This window comes from Hippopotamus amphibius, chromosome 1, assembly GCF_030028045.1.
Source record: "Hippopotamus amphibius kiboko isolate mHipAmp2 chromosome 1, mHipAmp2.hap2, whole genome shotgun sequence".
In the NCBI taxonomy this organism is placed as follows: Eukaryota; Metazoa; Chordata; class Mammalia; order Artiodactyla; family Hippopotamidae; genus Hippopotamus; species Hippopotamus amphibius.
Genome location: NC_080186.1, coordinates 176,836,378 through 176,855,348, shown reverse-complemented (window position 1 = coordinate 176,855,348; position 18,971 = coordinate 176,836,378). Strand labels below are relative to the sequence as shown.

Sequence of the window (18,971 nt, the reverse complement as noted above, 5' to 3'; positions counted from 1 at the left end):
TTCAGAAAGTGATTACTTGAGCAGTGCATTTCGATGCCATTTTTCAGTCCTTGCTCAGTACTCTGCAGTCATACTTAGGACAGAAATCTCTTCCTAGCCACTTGTGCTCAGTTAGCAGTGGGGGGAGGGGGGGGTGGGAGGGTGGGGGTGTTGGGGGGTCTCCCTACTGACTTCCAAATTATCAGACTGTTTCTTTAACTAGTAGTTTAAAGATTTGCTCTTGGAGGTAATGCCCGTGTTTATAAAAATGTCTTCCTTCTTGCCTTCCCTTTTCCTTTCCTCCCTCCCTCCCTCCTTCCTTCCCTCCCTCCCTCCATCCCTGTCTTCTTTATTCCCTTCCCTATGGCCTCACAAGTATTTTCCATCATCTCTTTCGTAATCCTAACAACCCCAAGAGATCATCGGAACAGGTAATAGTATTCCTGCTTTGCAGAAAGGGTAGAGTAATTAGAAAACTGGTATACTTCATAAATCTCTTTTATGTTATTAGTGTTATTGGTAAGATGTAATTCTGTTATTGGGAAATCTTCATTGTTATTCATACACCCCTACTTCCTTAATATTTTTCATGAGTGGAAAGGGTCATTTCAGCCTCTGGCCACCTTTCCTTTGCTGTCACAAAGTTAATTTTATTCTCTCCTTCATGGTTGTTGAAAATTGTATCACACTGTATCTAGGAAATTGCATTGCAGTGCTATAAATACATTTCTGAGAACTTTTAATTACCTGATGATTCCTAGAACTTTCTCATTATAGTGAAATCCCCAGAGATGATAAAAACAGAATCCTCTTGAGAAGCTGTTTTGTTTCCAGTGGCTCAGTGCTGGAGCAGGCAGCATTGTTACAGACCATCTCTGAACTGTTAGGGTGACACCAGTTGAGGATCGTGGCAGCATAGTAGATTAGAAAAACCCCGGTCTTCTGACAAAAGACTTCTTAAAAGTTTTCTAAATGTCTAATGACTCAAACTGAAGAAGAAGACATCTGAGCTCACTGAATTGCCACTAACCATGAAGCCCTCTGTGGATGTGCTTGAGATCGTCACTTGCACCCTTCTCATCCTCATGAGCTTTGTTGGAAACATGTGTTTATTTTATGCTACAAGGAAATGTATGACTGGGCGTTTACAGACATCCTTTCTGCTGATTTTCAGTCTTATATGTGTCCACCTCATTAAAAACTTGGTGGTGAATGTCATGAAAATTGTTTATTCTTCTGGTTTCATGTTGGATTCAGCTGGCTGCAAAGTTCTGCACTTCACGGCATCCCTGACGACTTCCCTGGCCATCTGGTTCATGTTACACTTTGCATTGCTCTACCACCAGAAACTTTACCAGACTGTCCACCCCTTGAGTGAGCCTGCAAACCCGGACCATCAGAAGTATTCCTTGAAGGTAGTTTCTGCACTTTGGCTGGCTGGCGTGTCTGTGTACCTCCCAGTTTTACTTTATACTAGAAAATCAGAATACCTGAATGCAAAAAATGATACAGACCCCTTGTCTACGAATAGGATTCACATGAATTGCCTAATTAATTTTGGAAACAAGCAAGTAGAGCTTTACTATGGGAAAGTATTTTTGGTCCTGATTGATATTCTTCCTTTAGCCATCTTAGTCTTTTTCTGTGTCTGGATGTCTTTTCTGCTTTCGGAAAGAAAGAAGATGACATATGGCGACATCTGGATCGGAGATGATGATTCAGAAATTGAAATCCTTCGAGGGGCCAAGTTTAGTATTTTATTAACGTGGCTGATCACTCCACTTTGGATTTCTCACTTTATCTTAGTCTATTTCTTGAAAGACTTGGCAGTCTGTGTCTTTTTTCCAGCTGTTCTCACAGCCCTCTCTTCAGGCTTCTCTGCTCTCAGTCCTTTCCTGCTTATGCTGGTGAATTACAAAATGAAGCTGGTATCCTTCTGTAGTGCCAGAGAGGAAAAACCCACACCACAGCCTGCAAATGTTATTCTCTCTCCATACGCTTAATGGCAAAAGACTCTATTTTAATCTTTGGGAAACAGACCCTATCAGTGGAAGGTTCAGCTGAAGTTCCCATAGCCCTCATCAACAGATAGTTTCTGAAAGAGGGACTAGTTTCAGAAACAGTTTCTGAAAGATTGAATCCTCCTTAAAAAAAAAAAAAGACTTCTATGGGAAACTGTGAAAGAAGAAGATATATGAACACGAAGTTATAAGCTTAAGAAAAATATTCATTTCCACATTTGGTATGTCAGACAACACAACAATTTTTAGTGTGGAAATTCTCAGATGATAGCAGTGATCGCAGTCTGGAAGTGAACTCAACGTAGCAAATCAGCTATTATTTACTCTGTGTAAGATATTGTGTTAAAAAACAGCATGTAGTAGAAACAGGATTATAGTTCCTAGCTGAATTCTTACCGGTACTTAACAGTAATCTTGTGTTTTCATCTTATATTTTTCTTGAAATGCTTTGACACATATTGGAAATGCATTAGTGAAGTATACAATGTACAGTTTTTCCACTTTCAATCCTGGTACCTCATCTAAGCTAGAAGCAGATTTTGTTCATTTTCCTTCCTCTATGTATCTTCAGTAAATTCGGGCTACATAAAAGCATTGGATGAAAGAAGTAGTGCTTGCTAGAGCGTACTCTGTGTGTATGTACAGAAGTGCAAATATTTGGCTACTGCAGACGTTTAGCTCACTCTTCTTACTTAATCACCTAAATATCCAGCTATACTCCTCTTCAGAAGAAAAAGGAATATTTATTTTACAGAGAGTGTATTTCCTCTTTTGGTTATTAAATTGGTACATTTTAATTGGAAGAACTGATAAAATATCCATAATTTTCTGAATTTGAATTTAATAAAAAATGACATTATAATTATAATTTAAAATACATGAGTAGGATTTTATTTTTTTACAGTTAGCCAGTGTAGCCATTTGGACTGCTTCAGATTCAAGAGTAGTAATTGTAAATATTTTATGATGCATACATGTTGTATAAGCATTGAATTTTAAGCTAATTCTTATTTGATTCTTGGATTTTTTAAAATTTTCCTTCTCTATTAGTAGACATGGGATTTATTATATTGTAGTTCTAGTGAATAGATACTCCTAAATTGAGATTCTTGCTCTGAAAAGGCTGCATTTAAAATTATAAACTTGGATCTCATTAACAGGAGAAACTTAGAACATCTTTGTTGCCATGAAGTACTATAGAGAAAGGAAGTTTTAAAGTAACCAAGGCCCAAATTTTGTAGGGTTTAGTAGGCCAATGTCTGTCCCTTGTTTAGCACTGGGAATTAAAATACATACACAAACACACACATACACACACACACACACACAGACGTAAGACCTTCTGAGGTTTCTGGGTGGTCTTCATGGGAAATGCTTAGTTGAGTCCATTGAGTGAGAAGGGCACTAGGCATGGATCCTGTATAATTAAGTTAACATCTGTGGACATGGGGGAAGTGGGGAAGAGGTCACCATCTTTTAATTAAGTGCAGATGTAGCCAGGGCTGGGACCAGCCATTGATCTTAGGTAGTGGTTCTCAAATGTGGTTCTGGGACCAGCAGAATCAGCATCGTCTGGGAACTTGTTAGACATGTAAATTCTCAGGCCCCAACTCAGACCTACTGAACCAGAAACTCTCAGGGTTGGACCCAACAATTTGTTTTAATAAGCCTTCTGGTTGATGCTCATGCAGGCTGAACTTTGAGAACCACTGGTCTAGGGTTACTTAGAAGTTTAATCCTCACAAGTGAGAGGTATGAGAATGAAGCCAAGAAAACTGACTCCTGATATAGTCTTTAATGCTCCTACACACATTGCTGTTATGTCTGCTTCTCTCAGAAATGGAAATCAGGATTGTCATCTGCGTTGCGTACATTCTCGATAATAATTGCCAGACAAATCCACTGTAGAAATCAAGCAATATTTGCAAAATCAGGAGTAAAGCATGACCACTTCAGGTGCGCCAAAAATCTGGAATTCGGACTTAGAGAGTTTCCGGTACATAGCTGAGTAAAGGATCCAGTTCCATAGTTCCTTTCCAGAAGCCAGTGCAAGACACAGTTGGCGTATGCCCAGGCCCAACTTCCCAGTGCTAGAAATGTTTCTTTTTCCTTCCCAGATGCTTTCTTTTTGTTTGGGCCTCATTAGGTCATAGTTTTGTCCTTGTGGAATTGATAAGTTTTCATCTACAACAGAGAGTAAATCACATTCTCACTGAATGAACAACGTTCCAGTTCGCTATTTTTCACTTTAACTCTGGCTCTCTCTCCTTTTGCTCTCCCTTAACCTCCATATTTCATTCGCATTCCTGGTGGGATCAGGATGGCAGATGAAATAGGATAAGGGAAGTTCAACAAAGGTTGTCATGGTAGCACCTTGGAGAGGGGTCAGAGTTGGTCAGGAGTGTCCTGAGGTCCTGGTTCAGGACCCCACGGAATCTCTGACTTTGAAGGTCATCTGTTCCTCCTTTCCAATGCAGGCTTCTCATCTTTCTCCCTCAGATGATCCCTTCAAACCTCTAAATGAACAGTTTCTTGCTGGAGTAGTTGTGATCTTATCAAGGAGCCCATTCCAAATGTCATTATTCACAAGTATTTGCTGAGACTGGCATCCATGAAACTTCCTCCAAGAAGTTTCCTGCCCTTGAAGGCAAATCCTCCTTTTACCTGATGACTTTTTAGATCCTTAGAGATGAGTGCTTTTCTGGTCTCCAAGTTCAGTATTTCCTTAGCTGTGCCACATGAGGCAGAGTTTGCCAGCCACTGGCTGTCTTGACTTCTCTATTCTGTCTTGGTATATTCCAGTTTGCCTGTGGCCTTCTTAAGTAGTGGCATCCAGAACTGAGCACAATACATGTTTTCTTTTTTTTTTTCTTTTAATACATATTTTCTTGTATTTACACGTGTTTGTATTTTTTTCTATTCTATCGGTACATTCTTTTATCTTGTGCAGGTACTGTGATCATGGATTCTTCCCTTCCTCTTCCAAAAAGAATTTTAAATATTAAACTCACTTTAAAGTGCTCTCGCTCTCTGTCTCTCTCTCTCTCTCTCTCTCACACACACACACACACACAAATACAAATTTAAAAGTACCTTTGCCTCAGAGCTTAAATACTAAGGTCCTTCCAGGCTCTAAAGTTCTGATGTAAGTTAGTTCATTCTCAGTGTCAGATTTTAGAAATAATGAAATATCCCCAAATCATTTGCAAGAATTTTAAACTACAAGCTAGGGCTCACAACTAAAAAAAGATCATATTTTAAACCAAGTATACTTCAATTAAAAAAAAAAAACTACAGAAAGGCCAACCTTTATAGGGATTTGTCAGAACAATCCTGATCTCTAGAATGAGGTTTCCTAGTACAGTGGTATTTTACTTGCCTTTTCAGTAAGACACAAGGAAAGACGGTCACAATCAAATTTTCTCTGAAGATAAAGTTGAGGTATTAAACCAACTGACTATTTTATATAATGCTTTATAGGCCAGTTCAGGGACACCTGTGGATAAGGTATGTCAGGTACACAAAGGTCTATACACTTTTCTTTAATGACCATCATGCCTTACCATTCTCTTTAGACTCTGCTGGAGAGAGGAAAGAGCAATTTATTTGGAGTTATGGTCAGTGAATACCCAAAGCAGTACAATTCAGGACTGAGGATGTCTGTGGAATTCTGGTCTAGATGGTACAGAGACACAGCCGTGTTTCAGAACAGTCCAGGGGCAAATCAGAAGAGCTCTGGACTTGCTATTGGGAAGTGGTTTTTCTGAGCTGACTTAGCTTCTATTTAGGAGTACATAACCTTGGCCACAACATTCCTGAGTTTTGCCATCTTTAAAATAGGAAAGATGTGATTGCAAATGGTGATACACACCCTCTGCCTCCCTCACAGAACTGTAATAAAGAAAGTCAGATAAACAAAATATTGAAGGTGATTTGAAAAAATAAAATGTTTGGTGAAGTGTTACCGTACCCCTGCAGTTTTGGCAAGCTGAAATGAGGAAGAAAGCAAACTTATCACCAGAAGTCCTGGCTGTGTGTGAGGCAATCACAGAACCTCACTGAGCCTTGGTTTCCTTATCTCCACAAAGGAGATTGTAAAGATAGTTGTCTCCCACAGTCTTTGTGAAGCATCAATGAGAGAGGATATGTGAAAGCACCCAGACCTAGTCCCTGGTATGGAGTTTTGCTTCACAAATGTTTGCGAGCGTTCAAACAGGAAATGCAGCTCCCCTTCTCCCGGAGCTGGAGCAGGCTCAGTAGATTACACTGAAGGCTCCTGTTTGTTAGCCAACACTCACTGGTACTTTCTCCAAACATGCCAGAAAATTTGGTATTCCAGCATGTGCTCTGTTTACACTCTGCCTTTGGAAATGCTTTCCTGACTGCTGTGCTTACCCACCCATCCTGGCCCCTTTGAGACCCCCTTTTTGAAGCAAAAACAGCAATAGGTATTAACTCAATGGTACCCATCCTTCTGGAAATACTGCTTCAGAATTCGCCCCTCCAGGCCTTTGCCCATGCTGTAACTCTCCCTAGGTCACGTCCTCCTGCCCCTTGGACTCCCTCACCATGTGTTCCCTCACCCTTCAGCTTTCAGCTTGGACCTCGCCTGTACCAGGCACACTTCCCTCATCTCCAAGGTCTAGGTTAGGTGACTCGGGTTCCTCTGTATTTATTTGTCTCAGCTAAGACCGCAGTATATTGTAATGGCTTGCTTTCTTTTCTATTCCTCCTTTGTAGTGAAGGGCCTGGAGAGTAGTGTTGGTCTTACCCAGCATGTACACATGGGAACATTCCATCAATGAAGAAGAGGATGATAGCTGCACAGCTTGTGCTTTCCCCCTTTTCCCTCAGATGTACTTCTTGGCTCTCCTTGAGTCACCTAACCTCTTTCCAGTAGAAATTTCTTGCCTCTATCATTTTTCTGCTTCAGGACTAGGCATTTAGTGGCTGCCATGCTTCTGGCCACTGTTGAATCAAAGAGTGAAAGAAACTGAATCCAACATTTGGAATGAGTTGCTTCCTTGCCAGACAAGGTACTGAGCCAACTAGGGACAACATTTCATATATTCCACTTTTTTTCCACCCAAGCCTTCCAGTACATAGTTTGTGATTTTTTTTTTTTTTGAACTCATGTTATATGAAAGAAAGAAAGTTCAGTATCTATGCGTAGGCTTTCGAACTGAAAATGTATCCCAGTACAAACTTGGCTGTGTGAGTGTGTGTGTGAGGGTGTGGGCAGCTGCTGCATTTTCCCAAGTATGGGTGAATTAAAGAGTAAAGAAAGAAGTTGTAATGCAAATCAACCGAGATTACCTCATCACCGAATGTACCCTGCTCATTTATTTTGACAAGCCCAACTTACTTTTAATTACCAGGCCTCCTAGTACACTGGTAAATGTAGCAATAGCGACTTTGGCAGAAGGGGAGAAATCTGTGTAACATGAGCCTTCAAAATGAGTCCGTGCTGACTCCTTATAAAATAGAGTGAGGCAATTCATTTTAAGAAGAATTTCAGTAGAGCAATTTATGTGATCTGTGACTGTAGTCACAAATCAGTGAGCCTTTTATGAGCCAAGCACACCAGAGTGTGTACATTAAATGAGGGTAGTTTCTGAAAGAAATTTTGTCGGCCACTCCAAGCCATTACCCAACAGATTTTTGTTAAGTCTTCATTTGGAAGTATTTTCAGAGTCAGTTTTCAAATCAGTATTAAAAACAATGTGTAATGTCACCTGAAAACCCTAACGCTGGAGGGGGAGGCTGTTTTTTAAATTGATGACTGCTCGTTATTATTCAGTTGGACTCCTAGGTACTTGGAGCGTTTTCCTAAATTGAATCTTCCCTTGAAGAAAGCAGTTGGGCTGTCGCTGAGGTCACCCATGAGAAGGTGACATAGCGTTGATAGACCTATTAGGGCCAGAGCCCCTGCTGTACGTTTTAATAGGCACTGGAGGGACTTCTGTTCTTGGCAATTTATCAAAACTCTGTGAGCGTAGGAGAAATCCTACAGACATTGTGCAGAGTCGACGCTCGTTACTTCTTTGTGCTTTTCCCCCTCTAGCTGCCATCAGTTTAGAGTCTGGGTGAAGCTTCTCGCAGTGCCTTGGGCACATCAAAAGAAGGGGTACGGTGTGTCACCCGTCGTTTCTACATGGCACGCGGGTCCCAGCCACCTAGCCCTGTGTCCCCAAGTTCTAATATTTGTATCCTCTCCCTCCCTATAATTTCTCCTATCCAAAGTAGTGGAGCTAAGCCATTGGAAAATGTTTCCTTTCCCTTTCTCTGCTTTCCTACCCCCTACCCAGTCTCTACCTTCACTTCTCCCCTCCTTAAAAAAAAAGCTTAAACATGTGACATACCTACCTCAGTGCATAATAAATTTACCAGCGTCAGTGAAGAGAAATTACAAGCCCAGTTGAGCTTGAAATGGAATGATTTCAACCAGTCAACCGTTCCTGAGGTGGAAAGGTCTTATAGGAGGGGTGCTGAGGGGCAGGGGGTGGCAACACGGGAGAAGGTCCTCAGAGAACCTGGGACCAGTGACCGCGGCTTGTAGGATCGCGGCTGATGGGCTGAGGGTGCAGTCCAAAGTTATAAGTGACTGGGCTCTGAGATCCCAGAGGGGTCCATGGCCAACTATGATATGTAGCAATAAAAATCTCATGTAAAGGCTTTTCAGCTGGACTCCCTTTCTGGGGAGGCTGAAAAATATTTTCCATTGAGGTGTCGACCCATTGCCGTCGGCCTTGAGCAGAGTCGGCCCTCTTGCGTCCAAGCTGCCAGGCTGGCCACGTGGAGGATGGTCTCGGTCTTTTTCTGGGCTTGTCGTGGGCACAGCTTCTGCCCTTCCCCCCCACCCAGTCCCAATAGTGAAGTGGCACCGTGTAACTGCACAACGCCAAGGACAATGAGGCAAGGACCTCTTCTTCCTCCGGTTGTAAAGTGAAGGAAATGTAATCCCCACCTCGTAACGTTTTATTATGTTTGGGAAGGTTTTCTTTTTCTAATGCTAAGAGATAAAATGGAGACTGTGGAAAAGCACAGATTGTAACATGCTGGTAGTTTATTTGTAAGAAATCTTGTTTTACTGCTGTTGTGGTATGAGAATTTAAAACAAGCGCAGCATACAAATTCAACGTTAGAATACAAATGAAGGAAATATTGTTTGGCCGGGAGCACCAAGAAGAAAAGAGGGGAGGATGGCACTTAATGTTTAATACTGGATTCCTTTGAAGGGTCGACGACTCAAATGCCCCCAAGGCCAGGCAGGGCTGGTGGATGCGGGGAGCCGATGCGGGCGGGGCTCGGGAGCACAGGCCCTGCAGACAGGGCAGCCGCCGCTCAGCGCTAGCCAGTTGTTATCATGGGGAACGCAGACCTGTGCTGCCAGAGCTTCAGATACTTTTTAAGTGAAACCAGAAATCCGGAATTTTATGTGAAATCACCAAAGGTCTACAAGTTGGCAACAGAGTCCGTTTTTTGGAAATGCTGCTAGGGCCAAACGCATCACATCTGTGGGCCAGACTTGGCTCCTGGGCCTCTGGTGTGTGCCCTCTGTAGCTGTGCATTCCATTGGAGCCTGTGTGTCAGTCAGGGGGGCTTGCTGGTCCCCTCTGTGGGCTGGTGTGTGGGGTGGGACAGTGCCCGAAGAACACAATGAGAACAGCGCTCACAGCCCAGCTCAGTTTCCTTATCATGTTGGATTATTTGTAGCAGCTGCTCTAAACCTGACTTCATCCCTTCCCATCACATCCTTAATTCCTCAGAAGGGAGTGCTCAAGGGTACTGTGTGCTGAGTGGAAGGGCAGATGGGGAAGGAAGAGGCAATGTAATGACCCCTGGGACAACCATGGACTCACCCTCAAGTGGAAAGAAGCAATTAATGTTGGGATTGTGGCCAGGATTGGTGAACCACAGGGATTTCTTCATGTTATAAATGAGGATGTAATACTTTCAAAATTGCACCTTGAAAGAGGCATTGAAAGTAGATAAAAGGAATTGTGTTATAGATGGAATGAGGCAGTTAAAGGAGATGGCTGCATGTGGGGGTCCATTGGGAAGTAGAGGAGGATCCTGTATGCTTTGGAGAACTTAGTCTGAGGCTGGACCATCCAACCCACTGAGACAAATATGGCCTTCCTGTAATGGTCTGAAACTGTTGTAACGCTTATGTTCTGGTCTATAAAGAATCTCACTACCAACCTCCAAGTCCAAATATAAAGATTTTTCTGCCTCAGTGTCATGATTTATGTTATCCACTGGATATGTTCCATTAGAATGTCTATGCTCAAATGGAAATTCCTCTTCATGTTGTCAAAAACACCTCAAACAGGGACTCAGTGATTTGTTAATTTGCTTAGTTAAGACATGTTCATTTGCGTTTTGCATGTAGTTTTGTATTTCTGTATATTTCAAGACCTGCTTGGTCCCAAGATCTGACTTGTGTTTTTCTACTTCATCTTGTGTTTCCATGTTTGTGGTGATGCTGTGTTTGTCCGTACCCCATCCTGACACCCAGAGTTATCTTGTGTTCACCAAAGCCTTGGAAATAGAGTCTGTAAATCAGCAGCTCACTGTGGAGTACAGATTTAGTGAAAAGAAATTGGACTGGAAGAAAGTCTGTGAGTTGACAACTTGGAACCCAGAGTCTGAATTGTCTCAGAATCCACCAGAATGGAAGAGAAAGTTATTTTGAGTAATTTGCAGTATGAGTGTGCGTGTTTTGCCCTGAAAAGCTTTGTGAGGCGTAGAGGAAAAGTGATGTATTTTTGCACCAAGCATTTTGCTTAAGAACCAATTTTTAAATTTCTATAAATAGTAAAATTTAATCTAGGTATCAAATACAAATTGGTTTTCTTTTTATTTTAAACTTTACTGTGATCTCTGAAAAGCTTTTAATATTTGTTATAAATGGATAATCACGTTTGTATGTGGTAGTAGCATCCTAATCCTTTCTTGGATCAACTCTGTATCCACTCTAATTAAAAATATGTAAAAATGGTATATGCGTGTGGGAAGGGAAGGAAGAAAAACACTGAAAATTGAGCCAAGTGATGGGTGTGAGGTATGGAATGGAGAGTGATTTTCCACCTTTGTTGCAATTCTGCTATTTTTGTAGATTTTTAAAAAAACCTCAAAATGAGAAATCAATGCCTTCAGAGTTAGTTTCCTTTTGAAAACTAGGTGTTCTTACATTCTTGATCTTATATTGATAAGCTCATTTTCATAAGCCTAGATTTATTTTCACTTTCCAATAATGTAGTCCTTACTCTTTGGCAAGGTACCCCTTCATTAGAGATCCGAGAGAGGAAAACATAAGTTATTTCAGATACTCAAGTCTGAGTACATCAGACAGTTTTTATAATAAGAAAGACAAGTTACTGGAAGTGGAATCTTTTTCAGGATCTGAGAGTTTGCTCTGTGGAAGATAACTGCACAGCAAGGCACTGCCAGGAGACCTGTATTTCTGTTCCTGATATCTGTAGGTGCTGTTGCCACTGCCAGCGGTGATGATGATAAGTGATGGGAAAATGAGCTGGGAGGTGATGTGTCTTCCTTGACAGATTTAAAGAACTGCCACGGGCAGCCCCGAGGCAAGTGCTGACTGAGGACATTCTGGCGCCTGTGTCGGGTCACTCTGGCACCGGCAGGCAAAGCTGTTAGAAGCGGGGGGCAATGCAATAACTCTGTGGTTTAAATCTGTACTTAGATCTTTTTTTTTTTTTTTTTGAGGTGTGAACTGGAGGTTGTACTACAAATTCTGTAATATCCATTATTGTTGGTTAGTTAGTATCTGCCTTGTCCTTGTGTTATTACCATGGCGATCCAGTATTCATTACTCTGTGCCCAGGATCCAAGGATATGCCCACATGAACATGTGAATATGGTTGTCCTGAGATTTCAAGGTTTGCTCCCCATCCTCAAAGCCCCTACATTCACCCAAGGTATAGTATTAGATGTGGGCTGGGTCAGTCTTAATACTGATCACAAGGGTAGAGTCTGACCTGAGTCACTGCTCTTACAAAGACAAACAAGCACACATGAAATACAGCAAAGGACCATGGCTGCTAGCTGGGGAGCTATCTGGGGAGCCGGGAGGAGCTGTGCTTACTGCGTCTGGAGGGCCAGGCTGCGGACATTTGAAGGAAGGAAGTGTGCTCAAAGGCAGCACTTGCACCCAATTACTTTTCTTATTTTGTTTGTCTAAATATCAATATGATTTTTGGCTATAAAACAGCTAATCTTTTTGCTTTTCTTTTGTGCTTCTGTCTTGTCCAGGACTTTCTAAGTATTTGACCATACTCAAAATGTGCAGAGAAGAATGATGGAAGCCCCTGAATACCTTGATTTGGATGAAATTGACTTCAGTGATGACATCTCTGTAAGTATTGCTACCTACAAGCAATGCTTTCAGGAGATTCTGCTTTAATCTATATGGGCTCCTTTCTCTTTTGTAGTCTGTATATCCTAAACTCTTCCAACCACGTTTAGAAATTGATAGCAGAAATCCTGCTGTGGCAGACAGTGTGGTTTGGGGGCCTCCTGGACTAGGAAGTGAATCCCACTTAATTTTGTGTGAGCTTGGGTGAGAAAGCATTTAACCTCACTGGGCCTCCCCTTCCTACTCTGTTTCATTGTTGTCAAAATTATTCATTGAGTAAATTTATAAGATGCTGGCATACGGCAGGCAGTTTCATACATTTACGAATGTACATTATTAACCCTATCGATGTTAATCCCCTTTATACGACTGGCTGTGCCACAGCCAGCATGCTCTAGCGTTCACAAGGACACAGACTGAAGGATGGCCAAGTTATTGATTTATGTACAATAAGAGCTTCCAGCCGCTGGAGGTTTCAAAACACAGATTGGACACTAGTTGGGATTTGAGGAAGAGTCACGCATTGATAAGGACAGGACGGGCTGACCACTGAGGCCCTGCTTAACCCAGTAATGCTGTGGGCTGATGAGCTTCTTAGTTCCCACAACACTCACAAACTTCCTGCTGCCTCCAGCTCAGCTCCTGGCTGCTGTGAGTGGATGGGCTGCCGGCCCCTTGCTTAGAGCTGCTTGTGACTTACCCTGGGCCACGTGATCTTTTCTGCCAGAGGCCAGCCAGCAAACCTGTTGGCCTCTCACACCGTAGCCCAACTGGGCTGACTCTCAGAGTATGTGATGAGAAGATTGCTGTTTGTGAACTAGCCGTGTAGCTTTTCTACCCAGCTTTGTACAAAGCGCCCTTGTACTCCGAGGGCATACTTTCTGACCTTACTTTGCATTGATTTCTCGGTTTTTGGTCACCATTGGTAATTGTCTCAAAAACGTAAGCTTTGGCATGCCTCTGGCAGCAGTGCTGTGCCTCTGCTGTACTCCTTACCTTGAAGTAAAACACGCGTACTCTATGTAAGAACTGGATCCCTGGGCTGCAACTGATGAGTCACCTCCTTTATTCAACCATGGATGAATCTTCCTACCTTTCCCTATGTGTGAATTCAGCCTTTCCCTCTTTCAGCTTCCAGACAATTTTTCTTAGTTCTCATTAAGACTGACGTGAAGTTAGTGGTATCTCTCTCCCTCTCTCTCTACCTTTTTAAATCACTGTGCTTGACCTAAATGTGGGTCAGAGCGTGGTTCTTTTACAACCACTCCCCTACAGGGATTTTGAGCTGGGTGGGGAAAAGCAAGGGAAGTGAATGATGGGTGATGTGGGAGGTGGGGGTAGGGTAGAAGGTGTTTCAGAAAGGGGCACGTGTTATGATTATCAGTTCAGGGTGGCTCTCTGAGCCTTGATAATGAAGTTGCATTTTAAGATGATGGTTTTGAAGGCACCAGTCTGGGCTTCAGTCTTATTCTAACCTTTGCTGGCTGGAGCACGATAACTTCGCCTCTCTTGGATACCCACCTCATTTTTAAGATTGTTTTGAGGATTGGGTGAAATAATAATACATGGAAAGCACTTATCTTGGCACACAGTAAGTTGCTCTTAAAAATGGTAGCTTTTGTTATTATTTCAATGAATACTGCAATAATATTTATATGACCAATGGTGAAGAAAGAACTCCAGGGAAAATACCAGGCATCGTGTCAAGACTTTAAAAAAATACAATAGAGCAGTTGTATTTACAGAAGAATCATCTGGCAGCAGCCCAAAATTTTGATGAATTAGGAATCTCCACTTTAAAGATAATAAAATATGTTAAGCAGCAACTGAAGCTGTTTAGCAGATTAGGATTCAAGATTCTGCAATAGTTGAGCTTCTGTAAGCTGAGCACTCTGAAACATAAGGAAAGATCTTCGTCCGTAATTGTGTAAATGCACTCAGACTCTCCCCCCTTGAAATATATTCCTATTGTTTGTATCTTTAACCTGCATTTAAACTGAAATCAGAAAGGAAAAAAATGAAATTGCATAGAATTGTTAAAATAATGATAATGGTTAACACTGAGCTCTTCCTAGGGGATAGGCATTATCCTATTTAATTCGGAGAACAATCCTATGAAGAAGAGAATATTATTATCTTCCTTTTACAAATGAGGAAACTGAGGTGTGGAGATGTTGCATAACTTGTCGAGGGTCACCCGCCTACTGAGGAGCACTGTCTCTGGAATATCCACTTTTAGCCCCAACACTTGAGTTGGCTTTACCCGTCCCCACTGGGGAACATTTGGCAATACCTGGAGACATCTTTGATTGTCAGAACTGGGAACGTATTACTGGCATCTGGTGGGTAGAGACCAGGGATGGATCTAAACATCCTGCAATGCCCAGGAAAATCCCCTGCAACAAAGAATTATCTGGCCTAAAATGTTGGCAGTACTGAGCATGAGCGATCCTGATATATTTTAATCCACTTAAAACTAAAGAAACTCTACTTTACCTGGCAGCCTCTATAACTGGTAGATTGCTTTATGATAGTTCCATCTTATCCAGGTTCAAGACCTCAAATGTGCCAGAATCATATTACTCCATATAATGTCTTCATGGGAAAAGCAGTAGAGAGAACCTCTAAAGTGTTGAAATGATTGTTTTCAGCCAATTTAGATAACCTAGGAGCAATACATTTACAACTGCTTTAAGGGCTAAATGGAGACAATTCAGATGCTAACATTGGGGGGAAAAAAACCCACAAAGATGTGTTCAACTTACTAATTCACTGGCATAACAAGAAATGTAGTCTCCCATAAACATGCCTGTATTGTTAGGATTCTGTAAACCTCCTCTTCTGACAAGAAGCTTCCTTCTTTCTTTTCTGAAAGAAGCCCTTAAGCGTCTTTCTCGGTTTAGTGGCAGGAAGGGGGAAGGAAAATGCACACTACATTTGAAAAAGATGTTTACAAAAAAGATGCCCAAGTTTAAAACTCCGCTTCTTACTCTCCAGCCATAGCCCTTTTACGTATTACAGGGTTTCTGTTTCATGATTTTCCCTCTGGTCCTGAGACTGGCTCTTGTTTTAATTAAAACACAAGCTGTATATTGGTACCAAAAAAAACCAGCGAGAACTTTTTTGCCTTTACCTAATGAGACAAAACACAGAAGGCAATCAAATTATTTTGAAGTTTCCCAGACTCAAAAATAATGCTCATCTTTTGCAAAATGCGGAGTTTAAACTATACATTCTTGTAACCCGGCCATCTAAAAGGGCAGAACGTTGTGCAATAACTGAGGATCTGTGAGGGAGAGATGACGACACACATAAACACAGGAGTTCAAAGTTAGACTTTTCTGTCACTGCAAATGTGTTTACAGATTTCCTTCCTTATTCCTATGGAAGCCAGATCGCTCTGTCTTAAAAAAGAAAAATGCTCTGGGATATTATTTTACCATAGGGTTCTTAGTAGCCGTGATGTATTTATTTTATGAAGAGAGGCCAATTTGCTGTCCTCAAAAATAGGATTATACACAGGAGTGAATAAAGCAGAGGCCGAACCACGGATCCACCGCGCCACTCGTGAGCCATCAAATGTTGGCCATGCCCCACACCGCGCTGAATTCGCTAAATCATCCGTCCTGTTTAAGCCTCACATCAACGCTGCGAGGCAGGCCCCGTTTTATCCCCTGATGAAAAAAATGAGGCTTAGAGAGATAGTCTGACTTTCACAAAGTTACAAATAGGTAAGTGGCAGGGTCAGGGTTTTAATACAGAACTGTATGCATTATTCTTTCTCTTCTGAGCACCTTGGTTGAGCAGAATCATCTCTGGACCAGTCATCTCACCCATCACTATCCCCAACTGTCATTGAAGCCATTGCAAACTGCTTTTTGGAAGTAAGGGAGTTGGTATAAAATGTAAATAAATAAAGCAAGCCAAGAGAACTTAAGCAAGTCTCTTGATTTTATTATCCCTCAACTTTTCCATCTATAAAATGATAATAATACATCTCTGCCTATTGTCTTGGACTTTATGGAGAAGATACGAAAATCTATGTATACGTACATATGTAAACACACACACCCATCTTTATATACAGACATAAGTACATATATATGTATATGCACATAGACCTATATGTACATATAAACATATACATGTACATGTAAACAGACACACACGCATATGTGCACACATGCATAAATAGAATTAAGTACAATGCTCTGTACCTCACCTAGGAATTTTTGTTGCCTTGCTGTATCACCATGACTGCAGCTTGGTGAAAGCTGATATTTTTGGTAATCGCTTAGCCTCTGTTTTGTGCAAATCAAATGAGATCACGATAAATGTGTCCTTCCACTTTATTATCCCCTTTGACCCAAACCCTTGCAACCCAGAGTAATAGCACAGACTTATGTGGATTCACTTTCCTAAGATGCTTAAACCACCAGTAGAATTTATTATAAAATAAATTCTTACAGCAAATAAATCTCACTCTCAGTGAGTTTTCACATTTTCCCATCCCACAGACTGGGCATCACTTGCACTAAAATACCTGCCCCCTCTGTTTTGTGTGCATCACATTTTGCTCAACTCATTGCACTGACAGTTCCCTGATTTCATTACGTTCTGACCAAGAGCCGTTTCACAGCAGTGGGAGACCTTGAGAAAGGCCGTGTAGGGCTTATCACGTGGACTCAGGCACTGAGTTGGGGTGGGTAAAGAATACAGCTTTTTTTCCAGTTTTAGGTGTGAAAAAGACTAGGAAGATATTCAAGGTACAGAGAAACTGGCTTGCTCCTCCTCGCTAGCAAGGGATCTAAGATCCTATTATCCTTTTCTCAGTGCTTCCTAGAATGTTCCCAAGATGTTTAGGTGGCCTCTGATTACCTCCTTCCCTTCTTCACTGTCCCTGTCAATCAGCCCTGCCCTTCTAAGCCATTGCCCTGCTCTTATTTATATTTAAACTTTTCTTAGTGCTTCTTAGTAGGATTTAGGCTCATCAGCTGTTCAAAGTGCTAGCTTTTTGCAATGTTCTTTTTGCCATGTCTTGTATTCAAGTCTCAATTACCTCTCATCGGTCCCTTCTCCAGCTCCTCATATCCAAAACATCACACTTGTTCTAATATTATATACCTGTTACCATTTTCTTAATATCCGCCAGGAAAGAAATTAAGAATAATCTAATCCAGACAAAATTAATTTCAAATTCATGTCCCATAACTAGTGTTAGAGTTCAGGTCTAGAACCCAGATCCGCAGACTCCAAATCTTGGACCTGACCGACATCTCTATCTAAGGAGGTAGAGAGCAACCTTATGGATACAGAGTGATTTCCAAGCAGAATGAGCAACTGCCAGGTTTTTTATTTTGCGCTTCTGTTACTCTGCAAATAGCCCTGAAGGTTCTCATCTTGCCCAGTAGTCATGGCATTTATTACATTGACTGTGTGGGCTATTTATACAAACTATTTACATTTATGAACAACTAGATTTTATGCCAGTCTACTCAACAGGCATATCTTAAACATTTACAGCGCACCAGGCATGGTTCTAGGCTTGGGGTGAATGACACAGACATATTCTGTGTTCTCACAGAGTTTTACCCTGTGATAACAACTGAGCATATTATGAAATGTCAGGTTAACTTAATAAGGTCACAATTAATTACCATTTCAAACTCCATTCTTGACAATCAGTCTTTATGTTTTGGTAGTGATTGATTATTAGCCCACAATTAAAACTAGGCAATCATTGAAGTCAAATAAGGCTTATAGTTGGCCATCTGCCCTAGTGTGAGATAACTTTTTTTCCTAAATCATTTGTAATTTGTAATTTGTGCCTCAGTAGTTACCATTATTTTGGCTTCATTTCTAAATGCTTATTTTTGATACTTTTCAGTTAAATAATAATAATAGCTAACATTTATTGAACACAGACTATGCGTCAGACACTATTCCCAATGTTTTGCATTATTAGCTTATAATCTTCACAGCCACATTCTGATATAGATACCATCAGTACTTGTTTTACAGAAACCAATGATATGCAGAGATTAACTGATTAATTAGCTAGAAAATGGTGAAGCCAGGCTATAACATGTACGGTCTAGCTCTAGAATCCATGTATGTAACCAGTGCATTGAAAATAACTTCTGCTCAATCCCTTGGTCACCTATGGCCACCCTCATTCACCCATGTCTTTTCCCATCCATGACCACTTCCCACAGCAGGAAGGGATCATTCAATACTGTGCTCTCATCACTTTCACCAATGTGGATCTTCATTTTTTGCCTGTCTGCACATATTAGCGTTATGATAGAGTCATTCCTGGTATACTCTTAATGTGGTCAGAGGGAATTACTGAATTTTTCCAAATACCAACCACAAGGAATGTTTTAGCATAAAAGAATTTGATGATTATTACGTTTTTAAGCACCTCTTGGAACATAGGATAAAAACAAGGAACAAGAGCAAAAATCAAATGCATTTGAAAATAGGGTTATTTATAACAATTTTCTTTAATCGAGCCTGAATGGTAGAAAGAAATACATTTAAAGCAGACTGGGATATATGAAAAAGTAGATCACCAGGATCTGTAC

At 41.2% G+C, this 18,971-nt stretch overlaps 2 protein-coding genes across 5 annotated transcripts in view; both read left to right on the top strand.

Annotated features, from left to right (window-relative positions):
• SNCAIP (synuclein alpha interacting protein) overlaps positions 1–18,971 on the top strand; it is a 145,820-nt gene that overhangs the window by 61,028 nt on the left and 65,821 nt on the right. For 2 of the 4 annotated variants that reach the window (XM_057736689.1, XM_057736667.1), the window contains exons 2-3: positions 1,237–1,394; positions 12,282–12,384. In XM_057736689.1, coding sequence (XP_057592672.1) covers positions 12,325–12,384 — 60 coding nt within the window. In that variant the 5' untranslated portion in view covers positions 1,237–1,394; positions 12,282–12,324. The remainder of the gene's footprint in view (positions 1–1,236; positions 1,395–12,281; positions 12,385–18,971) is intronic. The other 2 variants (XM_057736679.1, XM_057736671.1) reach the window with 1 other exon arrangement.
• Positions 1,011–2,031, top strand: LOC130854073 (uncharacterized). The gene has a single exon (XM_057736704.1). The coding sequence runs from the start codon at positions 1,011–1,013 to the stop codon at positions 1,980–1,982; it is 972 nt and encodes a 323-aa protein (XP_057592687.1). The 3' UTR covers positions 1,983–2,031.

Bases quoted from the DNA above. Each gene is read 5' to 3' on its own strand.
- LOC130854073 (XM_057736704.1), top strand. From the start codon at position 1,011: ATGAAGCCCTCTGTGGATGTGCTTGAGATCGTCACTTGCACCCTTCTC.